Source organism: Triplophysa rosa, linkage group LG1 (assembly GCF_024868665.1).
Source record: "Triplophysa rosa linkage group LG1, Trosa_1v2, whole genome shotgun sequence".
Lineage (NCBI taxonomy): Eukaryota > Metazoa > Chordata > Actinopteri > Cypriniformes > Nemacheilidae > Triplophysa > Triplophysa rosa.
In genome coordinates this window covers 18632011-18652321 of record NC_079890.1, presented here as the reverse complement: position 1 = coordinate 18652321, position 20311 = coordinate 18632011, and the positions used below count along the sequence as shown (strand labels likewise).

Sequence of the window (20311 nt, the reverse complement as noted above, 5' to 3'; positions counted from 1 at the left end):
AAGAATACAATAGCTATAGTAGTCATTTAATCATTGGCACCATAGATATAAATGGGGATAACACATGGTAAAATGAGAGTTCACAAAAAAAAAGTCAAAAACATGTAGAGCATGAGCCATCAAAAAATGAAGTAAAAAAGTGTTTAACAGTTGAACTAATTTATATATTACCATATATTAAACCGCAGGCTGGGCATCAGGCCTTTTTCACAGTGCCATTGTCCCACTCCCCCGCATGGCAGTAGGCCTATCACTTTACTATCCGGACCAGAGCATTCATACATTATTATGATGCGGCGACTGTTTAGAGTTAACCCGTAAGAAAAGCGCACACGCTCTCAGCACAACAGAGTAATGTTAAGTTTGTGATTTATTATGTTTTCAACTTTATTCGCGCGTTGCGCAGACCTAACACAAGAGCAATTAATGACAGACGCTTTCTCCTGAGGTACACGCCTATCGGTCTGAGCAGCGCTGCTTGATGTCCGACAAACCAAATATATTGAAAAGTTTTGGACACAGTGACACACAGGGCAGCATGTAATCGTGTGTGGCGCGCCCCCGTATAATTTATTTTTCTTACGGCGACAGCCGAAGCTAAATGAGGAATTTAAGCAGACTCATGCCCATCATGCATTCAAATCATTCAAATTGGTGGTTGGCAATCAAACTACGTTCTGTGCCTGAGCAACAAACAAATATACTCAAAACATTTTTCTAACCTAATAAAGAAACGAAACGAAATATAACTTTTTAACTGTTTATTTATTCTAAACTATTTTAACAGTTTAAACAGTGTCATTCACATCATTAATTCAAATTCGTGCTCCAGCACATTTGGCTATCAAACTATGCGTTCTGCACGTGAGCCACAAACAAAAAAATACTCCAAACATTTTTCTAAATTAACTTAATATCGAAATGAAACGAAACATGAATAATTTGCCATTAAAAACAAAACGGAACTATTTTGGCGATTTGGAAGGTTGTAAGGTTAAACGAAGTGCTTTTGGCGCTAAATAAGGATGGATATTAGAGATATAGTGCCAAAAGATAATCTTTATAAATGTCATGGGTGCGCGTGCTGCGTACAGCTCTGTTGTGTAGACGCGCTGCTCATTTTAAACGACAGAAATGGTGTATGTGAAATGTCCCTATATGCAGCCTGCTATTTTAGCTGGAAATAATATTATGCTGAAGCTGATGAAGCTACGCATAAAAAAAATTTGTTGATGCCTTGCATAATCAAGCCAGCATGATTTATTGGTAATCGCGATTAATCGTGCACAGCCCTAGCCTGACCCTGCGTTCGCTCTGCCTCTCTCCTTATCTCTTTCATCCCTTGCTTCTCTCCATTGACAGTACCTCGCTAAGTAGGCTGTCCTCCTCACTGTCTGTCTGCATTTTCTCCCGTTTTCGCCGGGAGTCTCCTGTTTTTCACACCCATCTGCCGCCATCCATCCGTTTTGTTATTTCTCCCATGACTCCAGTATCCTACTTCAGTTTCTCCAGTAAATACAATTGCGAACGGACCGACGGAGCGCCCCGGGAACCCCGAAACCCTGTGGGTCTCCTGGATTTTAAATGTTGAAGTATGGTCTTCTTGCTTTTGGCACCGTGGCTAAAAAATCAGTACATACTATCCTGTTATCAAGCTGTTCCGCAATCATCTGCCACACACTCTCTCTATATTCTGTCTTTGTATTCTGCACTTTGTTTCTCTTAGTACTTTGTGCTGCAAGACGAAGTGGACTCACACACACACATCCAGGATTTTGGCGCTCGCTTGTACGGTGTCTCTGAATTGTAAAAATACCTCTCAAAATGCTTGCTACGGAAGATAATCGAACCAGGTCCGAATTTTTTTATGATGGACAAAAATATCGGAGGCAATGTGATTGACACAACGTGAGGTCGTATTATTTTTTAATGTGTGAAAATTTCGGACTTACCTTAAGCACTTTTTTTCTTACGGCTCACTTTAGCGCTTGAAATTTCTTGGCCAAAGTCTCAACCAAAATTCCCCATGCTCCTATGAGTGCAATTAGTGTAGCAAAACTAGCAAGCATTGTAAGCTATTCCGATTCTAAACTATGGAGCTTGAAACACTCTTGGAATAGTACATCGTAATAAAAGTTGTGAAATGACAATAAGTTAAGGAAACGCAAAATGATTTAGAGTGTTTTAATTCATTTAGCTGAAGTGAAAATGTGTTGCATGCAATAAATCTGCTCAATGACAGGGGAACGACATAGGGCCGTAGAGAATTGATCAAAAAAGCAATTCAACGCAGATGTTTGCTGTTTCTAGGCATTTAGCAAATGAAGAGACGCTCATCCCATTTTCAACACTATAATAATAAAAAAACTCAAACATCTAACCAGTAAACCAATGTAAGCACATGGCTAGTTTAAAATTTCAAAAGCATTTACCTAAACATTTAAACACAAGTAGCAGTACTGAGTAACAATTTCTTTTCTTTCTGAAGACAATAAAGCTCAAATTACCTAACTTCCAAAATCCAGCCCACAAAATGTAACTTTACTGAACTGGACTCCTCAGTAGGTAGCAAAGCTATCAAATGAAAATTTGCAGTGAGAATTCTGTGCAGCTAAAATATGATGACAATGCTCTGTCCTTTGAACATCTGATCCCTGAAACTATAACCGCCTCATGTAGCCATTTCAGATAGCACTTAGCTAATATAAAGTTCATACCGCAGCCAATTTGTAACTGGTCTAGGAATTTGCCTTGCACAAATGAAATGGTTAGTCCAGCATGCACACTCAAAGTTGTGTCTTATTACTGGTGCAGATCTAGCAAAAAGAACAATTCATAGTGTTTTTAAGCATTAAAGTGCTTCACTATCACCACTGATTCCTGTTTCCAGAATGACTGCACCCCAGAAGACTTCCTTAAGTTGTGTACCATTACCATTCTGAAGGTAGATGTATTTTTCAACTATTCAACATGTAAGCCAAGCAACATGTTAAGGTCTTCTGCACTCCAGCTGTGAATAAACCCGGCCGACAACAACAGTGTACGTCATTGAAAATGTGCAGTCATGTAAACAAAAGCATATATTCAAAGACAAAGCACGTAGTAATGGAGAAAACCCTGCAAAGATTCATTAACAATGAGACGAGCACTGTTGTCCTGACTGATAATGGAGCGCACGCCACGTCCACGCAGGACACGTAGAAATTGACAGACATACGCATACAGCACGGGTCATTTGTGTTGCGCTCCCAATGTTCAATTTTTTAACTAAGTAAGAGTTTCACGTGTAGTTTTCCATAATAGCGCTGACTGGCAAGGGTAACGTTACAGGAGCTTCGTTAAAACCCCGACAGCCGCAAGGACATGCTGGCAAAGACGTCAACAACACAGTGACGATGCTTTGTGACCTAGAGTTGACTGTGTATTGATATTTAGTAATTAAGAGTTATACGAGCTAAAATGACTATCGTTAGCAGCTAGCAGTCCTGCTGCCCAACTCAAAGGCACTGCACTGCCGACATGTTAGCATTGTAAATTAATAAAAAGCCTTAGACCCGCAAAGGCACCGATAAATAATATTTACTCACCTTTAAAGCATTCAAAGGCACTGTTCTTCGGACCTTTAAAAAGTTCAAAGGTAACGTAAACACCAGACGCAAATTGCACTGCTTGAGAGAGACGGGGATCTACTGGCAGTCAGTCACCCACTCTCAGCCTGTTACAGCGCTGCAGCGAGAGAACATATGGCTGAAATACCGCGATACCACAACACTGCTGACGCCGCTGAGCTAACCAATCAGCGTTGACATATGTTGGCCAATGAAAAGTCAGAACGCAATACTTCTTCGATTTGATTGGTCAGTTTGCTATGATTGGCGTCAGGGAGAGCGTTGTATAAAGTGCAAGTTACAAGATTGGTTATTTGTGTGAAAATGAACGCGAGTATGTCATATACTGAAAGTTTTTGACAAACTGATTGTAAAGCTTTTATTAATTTAACATTTTTAAAGTATAAGACAGGGGCAGCAAAACAGCACTAACAATTTAATATAAAAAATTGGTTTTGTGTCTGCCCATTTTGTTTTAGAAGTGCGACACATTTAAGATACAACACATACGTATAAAATGTACTTACATGCTGACATAAATTGATAGAAGGAGATTAATGAATTTACAAACATGGGACTGAAAACAGCACTCTTGCCAACAAATAAAATGATGTAAAGTTCTCGTGTTTATAATAAATATATTTTGTTTGCATAAAAGTTATGTTCCTCTAAGTGCACTTTTGTAACTGTGAATTCTTGCTTTTTGTTTAAAAAAATGTGAGTCCAAATTATTTTCACTGGTAATTGACATTATGCCACAACTGCTGTCAATAGAGCTTGTATTGAACTCTAAATATCCCCTTAAGCTATAGGTATCCAGTCCACAGTAACAATCTCTAAGTGAATGTTGCTTTCATTTATGAGTTTCGACATATCACATAAACTTTGGTTAAAATCTTAAACTACTCCTGTGAATAGTTTCACACAAGAGACCTATTATTAATTACACAGATATCTCTCTTAAAAAGAACATGTGCATTTGGTGCACAGATTAACCAAATGAGTCATTTTCTAGAGCAAAAGAGCATGAAAATTATGATACACTGTTATCATACTGTCGCTATCCGTCTGGAAACAATCCTAACCACCAGCCCAATGACCCTCATGAGTTTCACAACAAATGCATGTCAAGCAGCTCTTGCAGTCACAAATGGTTGTGATTATGCACCCACACACTGCTCCAGCTCAAAGGCATGCGATTTTGAGTTAACTACATATTTTAAGATGATCCTTACAAACAAAACCCTTTAAAAGTCAAAACATTTGTTTTGACAGCTGTGTCATACAGTAGATGTGTGGGAGTCTTAAAACCTTCTGTTAGACAGGCATCTTTTGCAAATAAATGCACTTTGTGGTACAAGTGGATGTATAAGCTTTACTTTTTTTCTAGTCAATGTCCTCTTTACATTTAAGTATTCATACAAGTATTCTAAGCAGAATGCACTAATTAGAACATGTCTAACTATTTATATTTCTGAGTTTGACATGTTTCTATCAAGAGGGTGCAAAAGAGTTTTCGTCTATCAGTTTGTGGAATGCCAAAACACAGTCCTACAGGGTGAGCCATTAAAGTGGAGACTTTGTTCTGGATAATGGTCCATTCTTGAGTCATCACAGTCAGAATCCTTCGGGACTGCAGTTTCTTTGCTTCCTGAAGAATTACGAGTGAGTGGAAAAACTGTTTGGAAATGCTCAACAATAAATGGGTGATGTTATTTCAGTGTATAAGTGTGTGTTTTCCTGTGTGCTGAAAAGAGATGCATTGTTCTTGCTTTATTTGTAGCATTGTAGAGTAATTCAACCAAGACTGAAAGACTAAATTAGAGATTACAATGTATTTAAAACTCTGGATATTTATAGTCCACTAAAAATGGATCATTTTCTCTGAGAGTGAAGACTCCCTATTGATGCTCTGATGTACTTTTGGGTTGTTTAAACAGAATCAGCTTGGAAAAAGAGATGGTCATGATTTTAGATGTGAAATGCAATGATTGAAGGTGGTAAATCTATTAAGGGAACAGTTCACCCAAAATGAAAATGAAAGGGGATCATTTAAAGTATATTTGATTGGTTTGATTCAATAGCAGAATATGACCCACTTTGTCACACTGAACTGCTTTTGTAAGTGCAATATGACATGTCATGGTAGCCAGCATGATTTTACTATAACACTGCTTTAACACCAGAGGGTTTTTCAGTAGGCCTATAGTGTGCATGGTACATTTTGCTGATACTCTTGAGTGCTTTATAATATCTTGCCCCTGTACTGAATTAACCCAACCGGAACTACTCCTTTTGTATGTTCATCTGGAACATGTACTGTTTCAGAGAATTATAGATTTATTTTACACTCTGAACATGAATCATTTCTAAAGTAATTTTTCTGCCGCTCTCTCTTTCTCCTTGTCAGCAGTTAGACATTAGACTTCAATATCCTATTTACAGATATTAGAAATAGCCTCAATACTATAATTTAAACTCAGTAAAAGTTTCAGACTTATACTGTTTCTTCCTCGTGAAATTGTTCATTTTGCACACCTTGACTATCATGAAATAAGGAAAGATTATATACCAAAATATTTGTGCCATGCTATTAGAGTAAACAACCTATAGATATTGTCAATGCAGAGGCTTCAGTTCAGTTTTAGTTCGTCTGGTACAGTTAGAGAGCTGACAGCTGATTGATTTCAGGGTTGCGGTGTGTGCTTGCTGCAATCTTTTGTTGTCTTTTATTGTCATTGACCCCCCAAACATATTAAAGATTCATGTGCACTGCTTACTGTGTTTGTTCATGTACTTCATATCATCCAGCTAGAGAGAATCAGCACTCACTCACTCAGCACAAATATTTACTACACCTATCCTCATCTTTCTCTTTTATTTCTCTGCGCCTCATTGCTTATCATTGTCACTCCTTCTGAGATCTTTCCACTATGGGGAGGCCAAAGTGACACCAGTCGACAACATGACAATCTGAATGGATATAATGATGACAGAAAGGAAAAGAATGTCACTTTATTTTCAAGTCAGAGGTGTGTACCAGTTCTGAATACATGTTTCATTACATCCAGCATGCTTATCTGTCATTGGGAAGTAAAAAACCATGGGCATTCATGCACTCACAAATACACTCTCTTCCCAAAAAACAGAAAACCAAAAAGCATCTATACCAAAAACATAATTATGGATCATTGGCATCGCAGGCTGTCATCCAGTTTATAAAGGAAAGTAAGCATAAAACAGCCGTGGGTCATTGGATAAGACATGTTTGCTGAGCTCAATAAGGCTTAAATAAGACTGACATCATGACATCTGTGACAATCACAGTGTTCTCTTTATCATCATATTCATTTGGTATATTTTGTTCATCCCCTTGATTGAACATTTTTAAGGCAACGATAGTCCCCCACTATAGTTTCCATGGAAATGCATCCAAGAACTTGGCAGATCCTTTTTTTTGCTCTTTACACTTTATCTTGAATTTTTGAGCCTCTGTCTTTATGGGCTTGACACTGTTTACACCTGGTGATTTGAATGCTGAGACTCATCATCACTTTTACACTTGGCATAATGTGCATCTCGAATGTGTCTTCTGTGACCACTTGTGAGCAGATTTCGAGGGAAGGGTCTCTGCATCTTGCATAAAAAAATGACACAAACACTGTGGGTACATGCATTTATGACGACCTCCACATGTTGCTTGAGGCAGATTGCTTTGGACCTCATACCTATATTTGGTGCTGTCAAATTGCGAATGGGTTGCCCGAAATGGATGTTAGTATCATGTGCAAATTGGATCTGTGTGTGGTTGTTTACTTCTGCTGCATTTTAAGATTTATTTTCTGGGTGACACAGAGAAAGGCTGCAAGAAAGACCAAAAGAGTTTGGGGGTTACGGAGTGAGACAGTGAAGACAGTTGCTGTAGCAACGGGATCACTGCTCATCAAACCCTCATCTTTCTCTCATCTTTCCCCCCTAGATGCACATCTCATTAAATCTTCTCCTCAATGTCTATATGTCTGACAGCCTGGCTGTCTGTCTATTCTACTTTCTCACTCTCATCATAAGTCTCCCTCCCAACCCTTTTCACAAATCCATCTATTATATTGCTCAGCCTGTCAGCTCTGTTTCTTTCTTCTTTCTAAGTACCAAAGACTGTCTTCTTTTTCATTCCTAGCGCAGGGTGCAATGAATGACAAACATTCTCTGCTCATATTCTACATGCAAATGCACTCTGGTTTGGCTCTAAACTGTCACAGACCCTGAGTGCAATAAACTTTTGTGCATGTCCCTTATTTTTAGAAGTATCCATTTGGATACTTGGATAAGAATGACTTTTTAAAATATTAATTAATAGTCAACTGCCTCCTGATGTTTTTATTTTGTAACACTTTACAATGAGGTTGTATTTGCAGACAAGTAGTTAATGCATTAACTAACATGAACTAACAATGACCAATACTTCTACAGCATTTATAAATCTCAGTTCATGCTAATTTCAGCATTTCATTATTAAAATCAATCGTTGTTAATGCACCATGAACTAATATAAATAAATAACTAATATAAATGAGTTGCCAAATGCCAACAAAACACAGACATATGACTCAGTTTCACTTACCATGTGCGGTTCATGTCCGGCATCTTTTAGTGCTGGGACTGCTCCATCTTTCAGTTTCAAACTATCTCCAAATCCAGCGTTATATGCACCGTTTATATAACATCCATCACTGAAATGCTGTGAACAAACAAACACACCTCAACTTCTCTCACTATCGCAAGAGTAGTGAAATTCTTGCTCAATGTCAATGTGAGATTAACAAAAATTATGCAAGGCCTGCTAAAAAGACCATCTTAAACCAACAAGTTTCATGTAATACTGGCTTGTTAACAAAAACCAGTATGGTAATACTGGTTAAGCTACAAAGTCAGGTCCAGACACTATCGCATGAGAGGAAAAATGAGTCCAGATTTTTTTTCTGGAGACCATCTATGCCAGTCTTTTCAGCAGGGAAGTGCTCAAGGACACCATGGGACATTCACAGGCAAGGCTTAAGGCTAGTTCTAGACTAAAATGAATGTGTGACCTGTCTTAACTCAATATAACTTGCCCAGAAATATCTTAAAATATATCAGTGCCATTGTTTTGTCTCAAGATGCACACTCAATATGTATTCTTATAAGGCGCTTTTATAAAAGCCACATAAATATCTTAATTCAACTAATGCATAGTCCTGGTTTAAAATAAGCTGTGTCTGTGAAACCGGGCCCATGACTGTCACTTTAAGTAAATCAGTTAGCCTTATCATGCATCGTGAATCACACTTTCATGATAGTGAAGCTGGTCTATGGAGAACAAGGGAGCACTCTGAAAAAAGCCAGGTTGTTAACTTGGGAGATAAAAAGATTTGAGCACTGCATGGAGAAACTTTAGTACACTTGCAAAGGACAGTGTGCTGATTTATTATGAAACAGGACGGTTTGTACTCTTGGCAGGTGAAATCACCTTTTTCATTGTTTTCTATAGTCATGTCATAGGATATCCTCAACAAAGCTACACTTGCTTCAGTTAAAATTTAAATAGATACAGCTTTATAAAAATAGTCAATCATTTGTTAACCAGATAATCTAATATGCTAAAATCACATATTGTCTGGGAGACCACCATTTACAGAATCCAGTGGTTCATGTCCTCCTGGCACCAGCATGGCGTACTGTAGACAGTAAATATGTAATTATAAATCCACTTCTGGGATACAATGTGATTAGCTAAAGGCTGGAAGAGACAGTCAGCCATACTAGGCTAAAATGGATAGAAATATAGTTATTAGGGAAGACAATTTAAGAGAGAGAGCGAGAGAGAGAGATTTGGAGCTTGATTTTATGTCTACTGATTTAATTATGCTTATCACTATTGGAAACCTGTAATTAGACATTAGGATCAAATAAAAAGACTGACACAAACAGAAAAGGAATCAAGGGATCTGATCTGGAGTCGCACTGGGCTCTGTTTAAAGATATTATTCACAATAAGACAACTGCTATTGGTGTTAATGGAATCTACATGGAGAGACAGTATTTCTTGTGTATCAGTGTTCGCAGACTTCGGGCAATAGAGATCTGGGTGAAAGAGCTGCTGTAGATGAGTCTTACAAGATTATTAGACATGGAGAACTGCCATTGAGAGCCGCCACCGCTCTCTCCTCCAGTCTGGATGGCACCAGCTGCATGACCACACTTGTTAATTGATCGCTAGTGGATCAAAATTGTGTACTTGGTCAAGTGAGTCTGAGGTCTCATAACAATTCATGCACACGTTTTGAGAGCCAAGAATCTGAACAAAAGTGAGAGCAGAAACATAATAGTTTTATTACATACTGTACTGTTGGTGCTATAGAAAGAGGGATTCTAAAGTAATGTCTTCAAGCAGGGTATATTACATTGGGGGATTGGGGGTGTATGTTATCATATAGAAAAAAACATAAGCAAAACATAACTTTCAGAGTAAGAAATGTTAGCTTTGGTGTAGGAGTGGGATTAGGAAAGAGAGAAACCCCTTTCACACAGAGAAAGACAGAAGGTGCAAGAAAGATTGTGGGGAGGAAGACAGGACAGTTTAAGACAAACATCTCATGATCCTGGTGGTAAGAATGCAGGGATCTTCATTAATGTTTGAGAAGTCAGGCTGAGAGCCGATCTGTGTTAGTTGTAGAGAACATGCCCCCGTGCACAGTCACTATTTTTTACCCTTTGCTTTTTGCTTTTCTTACATTCTTTTCTCATCTTTTTTAACTGCACCTTCTATTTGTTCCTTTCATTACAAGTCCACCACATAATAAAACAAATGCATTTTTGGATACTGTATGCATGTCATAATAAAAATATAAAAAACATAACAATAAAAATTGCACAAGAGTAAAACTGTGTCCTCTCTGAGACCTGAAAAACTGATTGTTCAAACTGAACCCAAAACTATTTGAATCCAAAACATGATCTGACAATCATGGTATCATGCTGTATCATATATATATACAGTATATACAGTGTATGTATATTAGGGCTGTCAACGTTAACGCATGCAATTCATTTTATTCAGATTAACGCATTAAAATATTTAACGCAATTAAAACAGCATCCATTTATTTGGTCATTCTTTGTCTAGCGTTACATTATATAATCACGCTCTTATTCACGTAAAGGCCTTTAAACCATTTAAGCGTGATTTTACACAGTTGCTTTGACGTGTTCTGTATAGAGGGTTTTGAACGACGCGTCATCAATCTGAATGTCAGCCATATTGGAGGCATCGAACATAAACACTGCTATTGAACCTAATGGAAATCGCACATTTTGTTGGCAAAAAAATTATTCTAAATAAATAAAGCTCTTTAAAGGCGTAGTTCTTGATTAACAGCGGCCACTAGCATTGTATTATAGATTTGCCACGAATCGCTCAGTCCAAACACGACGGTGGCCACCACAGTACAAAAAGATGTCGTTCTCATGTTGACGCAGGGAAGAGATTTTGCGGGCATTAGAAAGACTGTAGAAAGAGCTATGTCTTATGTGTTACATAAAGTAAAAGGTTTGTGGATTTTATTTTTAAAAAGAAGGATAAAAGTCAGGCAGGAGCTAGGACCTGCGTTAATATTATAAAGACTTTACAGCAGAGACACGTTAAGACTTAGGCTTTTAGCAGATATACTCACAGATATCTATGGAGATACTCTCCAGCAGAGAGAGACGTTGGAGAGAAAGATCGTCTAAAAATCACCCTCGAGGATGCTTTGATTCGGATCAGTATGTGAGTAACATACTAACAAGATATGTTGTTGTGTGACGGAGCAGTTTTGAGCGTCATTGTTTATCTGGAACCGCTTTAATATTGTACTCGATACTGGAGCGAGGGCGAGAGCGCGTTTTACTCTTTTACTCAATGATGAATAAACTTTCAGTTAATCCGCGGGTCACATGCGTTCCGCACCGGAGAGCACGATCCGTATGGATCACGGATCTTCCCGCGATCCGTTTCACCACGATACCGCAGCGGAAAGGAAGAGGAAACGCGCGTTGTAGAGTTGTTTGTCCGTTTAGGGCTGCTGTACAAAACATGGCGCCGAATTCAATGTATGTAGGCCCGCTCTGTATATAGTAGGGGTGGGCGATATGAGCTCAAATTCATATCACTGTATTTTTCACCGTCCAGTCGATATCGATATTTCGATATGATAAAAACATATGGAATCACATTTTAGTACACCTTAGTTAAATGATAGGAAAAATAGGTATTTTAACCTCATATAACTAAAAAAAAGTCAGGGATGGGACATAGACCTTAAAAGACTTTTATTTAAACACATCTAATGAACACATGGGATAAAGAAAATGAAAATATTTTGCTACATGGAAAATAAGGTAACTCAGTTGTTATACACTGTAATACTTTCAATCAAATCTTTTAAAGCTTCAGCTAGTACCAACCAATACTCACATCAACTTAAAAGTTTTTTTTAATTGTGCAATTGTTTTTTTTTTCAAACAGTGCAAAATTTCAACATGAGGTAGAAATTAAATTAAATATGATGTAAAATAAAATAAAATACTGTATAGTATATAGGGGATAAAGAAGATTACTACAAGGAAAATGTAGTTTATACAAACTTAAATACTGTAAGCTTTTTAAAGTACACATTTCAAACCTCAACCATCAAGTATTCAAACAGTGCAAAGTGGCAACATGAGGTAGGCCTAAATTAAATATTATGTCAAATTAGATAAAATACAATATTTCAAGTACGTTTTAGGAGATAAAGAAGATTACTAAGTAATAACCTTGGAAAAAAAGGTTACACTTTTCACACAACCTCACATCGCATCAACTTCTTCACAAGTTCTGTGCCAGGAACACCAACCTATTGACCATTTCTGGCTTCAGTGCCGCCCTGCTACATGTGACGACGTTGCCCCCAGTGCTGAATGCCCTCTCAGAGGGCGAACTTGTGGCAGGAATACATAAGTACTTTTTTGCCAGACAACTTACATGTGGGAAATGAGATCCATGAAATCGCCACCACTCCAAAGGATCAGTCTCACCGTCTGGTGTCATTGCCAGAATGTAGCTGTTTAGCTCTTGCTCAATGATCTGCTTCTGTGAACATGAGGCCGATGCACTGCTGGTCTTAAAGAAGCTTCCAAGGCTCTTCTTGGGCTTCTTGGCTGATGGTAGTGGAGCAGTGGCTGTTTCTCCCTCCCTTTCAGGTTGATCCTCTACAAGAGATGATTCTACCAGTACCAGGGCAGGGTTCTCCTCCAGGAGGGCTTCAGTCTCTGAGGCTGCTCTCACTTTAATTTCCTCCAGTTTCTCAGGGGACAAGTACATGGTTTTAAATCTTGGGTCGAGAAAGGTTGCCATGGTGAGTAGCTCATCTGTTGCAGGGTCAGTATACTTGCTATTCAAGTAATCAAGAACCTTAGTTTTGATCTCTTGGGTCAGTTCGGTATCACCCTCTTTTGGATTCAGAATCTCTGTATTTAACAGATGGATGACAGGCTTCAAATAGGACACACTGACATATGCTTCTCCTGACAGGGCATCTGTAAAATCTTGGAGTGGCTTCAGTGCTGCTGTGACCGACTCCAAGGCCATGATGTCTTGCCACGTAGGTACAAGGTGCCGTGTCTTTTTGTCTGCTGCCAGGACTTGTGTAATTGCTTTCTCCTGTTCCAGGACTCTTTCAATCATCTGCAGACGAGATCCCCACCTTGTTGCAGATTCTGTGATGAGCTTGTGTGAGGGCAGGCCTCTTTCAATCTGTGCACTCATCAGGGCCTTCTGTTTTTTCCAGCTGTAAGAAAATGTGCTTACTATCTTCTTGCACACCCCTGTGGCTCGAGAAATCCGGGTTTCGTTTTGAACACTCCTCTCTGGAAATTGCAAATAAGAAATCAAAGTAATAGGGTGAAAAATATTTAAAATAGAATGACAATACAAAAAGTAACTACAAACATGAAATTTACAACATGGACATTGAAAATTTAGACTGTACTGCATACATAGATTCACATTCAACTATTAATTGTAGAGACTTCATCATTGTTAGAGACTGGATCATAGTTAGCACATTTGAAAACTAGGGCTGTCAAGTGATTAAAATTTTTGATCCAGAAATGATATGGCAATTCATCACAAATTATTCACACATCAAGTTTGGCTAAGAAATTACCCCCAAAAAGAAAAATGTAAAGTCATTATCATGTAAAGACATTACAAAAATTAGCTTCAAAAATAAATATAAAATAAAACATTTATTACACTAACTTTTGAACCATGATGAGAATAAGTAAATGATGAGTGATTTTGTGTATACTATGCTTAATGTTTTTAATTAAAATATGAAATTGTTATTTTATTAAATTATTAAAAAAGAAACTAAAACTTCCAGTAGGTGGCGGTAAATGTCGTTATGACTCAATTTTATGAGTCAATTATTTATTTGTTCGATTCATTCAGAAGTTCAGATTCGTTAAAAGCGAACTTACCAATGGCATTGTGCAGCCTGTGTCCGAAACACCCAAGGTTTTTCCAGTTGTTCAGCTGCAGTGCTTTGATCATGTTTGATCCACTGTCGGTCGTCATACATACTTGACGTGACTCTTTTAAACCCCAACACAAAAGTGCATCCCTCAGACCCGATGCGATTATTTCATTTATTATATATAGTTTATTATACAACTACTTTGTAGTTTCCACTCACTGTCAATGTAGTGGATTGTAAGGCTTATGTATGGTTCTGTGGTACGGCTTGACCATAGATCGGCAGTGGTGGAGAAAAATTCAATGTTATTAATTTCGTTGTAAACTCTTTCCTGACATTCGGTGAAAAGCTGTGGCAGGCGTGTTTGACTAAAATATTTACGGCTGGGGATCTCATATCTTGGCTCCAGAGTTTGAATCAACTTTCTGAAACCTTCTTTCTCCACAGTTCGAATGGGTGCCATGTCCTTCGCTATGTGATGTGTTATTGCACTTGTTATGTCTTTCCATCTTTTACTCGTCTTGTCGTACGGAGTACCGGCAGCGAATGATGACTTTATTGATTGCTGAATGGGAGCCATCCTCATCTTCGGGCGTGCGCCGCCGCCGCCGCCTTCGGGACGATCTGTTGGACGACCTGTTGTACGCATTTGGGTGCATGTCTCATATTCGCGGACATGCATGGTTTTCAAGTGGTGAAAGAGATTGCTAGTGTTTCCACCTTTGGCTGCAACAACACGGCGACACAACTTGCAGAGTATGGTTTGTTGGTCGATGTCAGAAATTTTGAACCCAAACCAGTTCCATACGACAGAGGAGCCCCCTCTTTTTTTAACTAATTCCTCCTCGTGCTGTTCAACAACCTCACTTTCTGCGCGTTCGCTCATCTTTTTCACTCAAATCTCACGTTCTATCTCATGAATTCGCAAACGCAAACTGCAGTTGCTTGTGCACGCTTGATTGTTGCTGTGGCGTGTTTGAGTAACGTTCGGCGGTTTGTGCTCTATTAATTTAGGACTGTTAAGGCGCTCTCTGTTTGATTACTAATGCCTGTCTAGCGCGAAGTTGAGAGGACAAAAGATTAAAACGTTCACCCTCGACTCTGTGTCTTCATTAGCAGTGTTAACAGTTGACAAATTGAACAAAACAATATAAATGCAAAATTAGAGTTCATGAATATATAACGGTATGCATGATATAGCAAAATTCATATCATGGCACAAAACAATACCGGTAGTCACGTACATACCGGTATATCGCCCAGCCTTAGTATATAGATATAAACAGCTTATTCTAAGGTATTAGAAACATAACGGTTCATTATGTAAGGTCTTTATACACCTCTGAAGAAATAGTTTTGTATATTATATTGCATTTCTGTCAATAGATCCTCCTAAAAATGCTGTATTGTTCCTTTAATGCAAGTCGATCACACAGGCCTAAACGTTATGGCCATATACTGTAACATCACATGCAGTATAATTAATTATTTTCTACTCTAAACTTCACGCACGAGTCAGCAGTATTTAACGTTGTATGTAGGTCTAGTTTAAATCTATTCTACATGGATGTAGACACACACACATTTATGTGTAAAGAATCACTGTAAAACAGTTAAGAGACACACTGTTCTTACTGCGAAAATAAGCTCTATAATGCAAGTCGACCACACCCGATATAATCACTATGGCCATGTACTGTAACATACATATAAGGACTGACGACTCGATTTCCATCTGAAGAGCTTGGTTCCAAAGCTCCAAGTTTTTTCAAATTTTTTATTATGTTATCATGTTTTTATTGTGTTTTCTGTATTTTTTTGTTATTATGGCTTATATCAAAACAAACCAACTGCAGCTTGATTGATATTAATTGGAAACCACAATAAAAAAACAGGATTTCTCATTTTGGAACCAAACTCTTCGGAAATCGGGTCTCATCCCGACGTAGTGAACTACTTATTTTGTTTGCCAATCAAGCCCTACCCCTAAACCTTATCCTCATAGAAAACTTTTGGCCTGCAGCGGGCGTTTTCAGCCGAGCTCCTGCTGTTTTCAGCCGAACTCCTGCCGTTTTCAGCCGTGGCGATCACATAGAACGCGCTTTTCATGTTCGAAAACGCGAGGCGTGCTGCGCTGCTCTTTTGGTTGACTCTTTGGGTGCGTTTATATTTGGCATTAACATGCGACCTGTATCTGGATGTTGGCCACATACACATTGAAAAGACAAGTGTAAACCCGCTTCTGATCGGAATGTTATCCGATCAGGGTGTCCTGATCAAGAGAAAGTCGAGGACGCATTGTGATCGGATCTCAGTGTAATGTAAACGCAATCCAGACAGTTTATCTACATTTACCGGCACAACTTCACAGAAAACCCGCCCGCTATCATTAATCTCTCGTCTGTCCGAAGCCTGTCAGACTGCGGAGCAGATGACAAATACAGAGGAAAGTTTACTCTTGCTCACGCACTCTTGCACAGTTGTTCATTTTCCCACAAAATGATCGTGGATACTTTATTACAGTGTATCATTATTTGCAACCTACAGAGGATGTATGTCAAATCACACGAGTTTTCTGTTTTCTTGACCACTTCAGCTTTATCATCACATATTTGTGACACATTGCTTTTTGTGACTTCCACGAATGGGTTTTACTCGCACACACAGCGCCAGTGGTGTTTTTAAACGCATCATTTGTTTATTTTCATGTCACAGACACGAATAGCAACACTATACCAGCTTGTTTCCAACATAGGCTACTGTGTGTATTTACAGTAGCCTACGGCGTAATATACTCTCCGTTTTCCCGCTGTCCCGAGGGCTGCTGCCGTGTCTCGTACCGTCCCCGGAAGACAGAAGCGGCAGCCGCGCAGCTTGAAACGGAGCTCTGAATACACCGTATATATCATTTACACACAGAAACGAGATTGTATAGTGTTGCTAATAGCTGATGTCAGTAAACACGCTACTTAGGGCGCAGACAAAGAAATGACGCGCTGTCACTTTCAGCCGAACCAACCCAAATAGACGAGAACGATGTAAGTCGTCGCTTTTGATTATAGTAACTTCGGCCTACTTATGTGATTATTTTATGTGTCTGTGACATGAATAAACAAATGATGTGTTTAAAAACACCGTTAGAGTCTGTGTGTATGTGTGTGCATGCGCGCGCGAGTGAAACCCTCCACAGCTCAAGTACAAAAACTTGTGTAATTTTACAAACGTCCTCTGCTTATACTTTCACATATAAGATCATTAATCGTTTTAACCGCGGTTTACTTCCACCGCTGCCTCGATTTCAACATGGCTGTGTATCAAATCTGTAACATGCTCATCCTCCCCGTTATACGTGTTGTGTGAAATCTCCCCGCACCGGGGCTATTTTTAAATTGCAGGCTTATTCAAATAATTGGAGGGAAACTATAGAGATCTGATCAGATATCTAGATGTGGCAGTCCCTTGATTTTGCGTCTCACAGCAAAAGACGGTCTGATCAGGCCCTATACGCGGCTGAAAACGGCAGGAGCCAGTGGCGGTTCTAGACTACTGTAACTGGGGGGCCAGGCAGGGGCCACTTGTGCTTTTAGGGGGCACACTAACATGTGTCATGATTAATTTTCAGTCATTTTTCACTGTCATGTATTACTGTTTTCTCTAGAAGTAAACTAATAAGCTAATAAAACAAGTTCAGCTCAAATTAATGTTCCATGGTCAAAACTACCCACAAACAAGTTATCCAAAAATCAACTTAAGCAGTCATCTAAACAGGAGTCACATTATCAGGTATTTCCTTTACACAAAGAAAAAAACATGAATTTCAAATTTTTCACATGTGATATATGTGGTTTTGGCACACTTTCATGTGAATGCCATGTACTCATGTAAAAACTCATGTTTTTCACATGGAGTTTCTGGGTTATAAAAGTTGTCTCTCTGCACAACTAAATCACCTTGCTGATGGGTCCTCTGTTCTTCTGGACTTTCTTCATTCTCTAAGCTTTTGTGCATTTCTGACTCTTTTTCAGAAGCATCTTTTTTCTCCAGCCTTGACTGACTATTATCTTCAGTTTTCTTATTAAAAAAGGACATTATGTCCTTAGGATTTTTTCTCTTCATTTTAACTGCAAATGGGAAAATTATGAAAATGTGTAAATGAAAAGAGGACTCTCAAATATACCACAAGTAATATACAAGACAGCATAGAACAAGATGTATTGATTACTTGAACTAATGCTAATTCCTTGGGAATGACAGACCATTTATTTTAATTATAAGGCAAAAGTGCATTTAACATTCACGTTCTCTGGCAGCAGCTGATTCTTTGTATAGGCACGAGTCACGACTGCTTTATATGTAGATTTAACATGCGCAACACCGGAAAATATAGGTCAGTATTTTAATAATGTGTAATGTAATGATATGCATTTTCATTATATTTTTACAAAATATTTCCATTACCTGTATGATGTAGACGTAATCTCGTTTAAGACGCACAGACTAGACGTTGTTTGCGTCTTGCTTGCGTAATCTCTCCCCCCCCATAGAACCGCCCCTGGCAGGAGCTCGGCTGAAAACGACCGCAGCAGGCGCAGCGTTCTGCCCAAAGTTGAGCATTTTTCAACTCTGGGCGCCCGGTCGAACGCCGGCGCCGATCGTGGGAAAAACGCATAGCACCAGCGCTGAGCACGGAAAAAACCGTCAATTGATGGATTTTTTTTAAAATCGCGGCGTTTCCGTTGAAAACAATTAAAAAAACACGTCGGCCGCGTAAACGCCTCGGTGGACACGGATTGATGACGCGTCGTGAAAACCCAGCTTCTAGCTGTGGGATGCGACACAACGCGACAGTGGTCCAGCTAAAGGCTGCGTCAGTGAATCTCTGTCAGGATCTTCCAGACAGCACCAGTATTAAGTTCTCTTTCGTGCTTGAATGAACAAAAACACACAAGATTGTCAGAAAGCCCGTTTTGTCTAGCATTTTCGTAACACAGATTTCAACGTGTTAAATAAAATCCTAAATGAATGCAAAGAGTTGTGAAGTTGGGAAAGAGCGTCAGACCGCGTAGAGTGGAAGCTCTTAAAGGGGCCGCATCCTTAAACTGCTGCAGTGACTCCTGTCATTAATGTTAATCAAAGAACAAAAGAAAAGAGTAAATCAATGTGTTTTGTAGCTTTAATTCTGTATTTAATTTAGAATTAAAGACGGTTAAGTGTTTGAGAACTTAATTCAATTTCTGCATATTTCCTACCTGTTAGACACATAGCTCTCAATTATACTGTACTTCAGTGTTGAACAGCTATAATTAATGTTAAAATAAAGAAAAAATAATCAATTAATGGAGACATCGGTTACAGTACTAATATCAGAATGTTGGCTTTCATTCATAAAATTATATTGTTAAAGAATACTTTGCATTCTAATAATTTCACATTTAATCTCCAAATGAATGTAAAACAACAGATTTCTTTAACAACATAATTTTATGAATGAAAGCCAACATTCTGATATTAGTACTGTAACTATATCTATATCTATATATATATATGGCTTTGTTAACTGAAAGGCAGAACATACATTTGCACACTCAACATATTGTGCATTATGATTGCTCACAGGCCCAGGCTCTTTTCCAGACTCTCCATTTTACCTTTTTCTGCAAGACTCGCATCGCTTTCATCGTGTAGCAGCAAACTATCTACACATCAGCATTGAAAAACAAACCCTGTCTGTATGGGGCCGACGACAGAGCTGTACCAAAAACACAGTGACAAAACCAAGAAAGAGTTCTAGCTGAATTTACAGGTTCAGGTCCTGCAAATGTGTATAGCAAAATGTTACAGTCACAGCAACTTTAGTGCAACATCTATCTATCCATTTAAAAGCCATAACACAAAGAGCAAACATCATAATGAATCTAAAATCAGAATCGTAGGCCTGATAAGGCATGGAATTGTTCTGTAGAATACTCTGAGTACTTTTGTAGAAGATGATATGCATACCCACTATGTGGCTATCAAATTACAATCTCCACCCTTAGATCTGATCCTAAAAGTCAATTAACATTAATAATGAATGCAGGGGTTTATTTCACTGACAAACATGTTTCCCAGAGCCACCCTTTTTTGCCATTACTCTTGATGTTGTAAGAGGGCCTTTGTTCACATAAA

At 38.6% G+C, this 20311-nt stretch overlaps 2 protein-coding genes across 6 annotated transcripts in view; both read right to left on the bottom strand.

Annotated features, from left to right (window-relative positions):
• The window catches only part of glceb (glucuronic acid epimerase b), a 52494-nt gene extending 48794 nt beyond the window's left edge, over positions 1-3700 (bottom strand). For all 3 annotated transcript variants that reach the window (XM_057339851.1, XM_057339840.1, XM_057339858.1), the window contains exon 1: positions 3588-3700. The gene's annotated coding sequence lies outside the window, so the exon portion shown is untranslated. The remainder of the gene's footprint in view (positions 1-3587) is intronic.
• A 2995-nt stretch (positions 3701-6695) lies between these two features.
• Positions 6696-19150, bottom strand: LOC130557816 (E3 SUMO-protein ligase ZBED1-like). 3 transcript variants are annotated; one of them, XR_008963359.1, is made up of 3 exons: positions 18602-19150; positions 8230-8346; positions 6696-7470 (listed from the first exon to the last, which is right to left on the bottom strand). XR_008963359.1 is itself a non-coding variant. In XM_057339895.1 (2 exons), the coding sequence occupies exon 2, from the start codon at positions 13429-13431 to the stop codon at positions 12493-12495; it is 939 nt and encodes a 312-aa protein (XP_057195878.1). In that variant the 5' UTR covers positions 13432-13532; positions 18602-19150; the 3' UTR covers positions 12233-12492. The 3 variants fall into 3 exon arrangements, 2 of the variants coding, with proteins under 2 accessions (XP_057195878.1, XP_057195870.1); XM_057339895.1 differs by lacking the exons at positions 6696-7470; positions 8230-8346 and adding an exon at positions 12233-13532; XM_057339887.1 differs by lacking the exons at positions 6696-7470; positions 8230-8346; positions 18602-19150 and adding exons at positions 12233-13532; positions 14148-17928.
• Between the last annotated feature and the right edge of the window lie 1161 nt (positions 19151-20311).

What these genes read in the sequence shown, in the direction of transcription:
- LOC130557816 (XM_057339887.1), bottom strand. Translation starts at nt 14,244, where the DNA reads ATGACGACCGACAGTGGATCAAACATGATCAAAGCACTGCAGCTGAAC. An exon ending in CAGGCTGCACAATGCCATTG is followed by an intron (nt 13,533 to 14,147) that starts GTAAGTTCGCTT and finishes TGCAATTTCCAG; the next exon opens with AGAGGAGTGTTCAAAACGAA.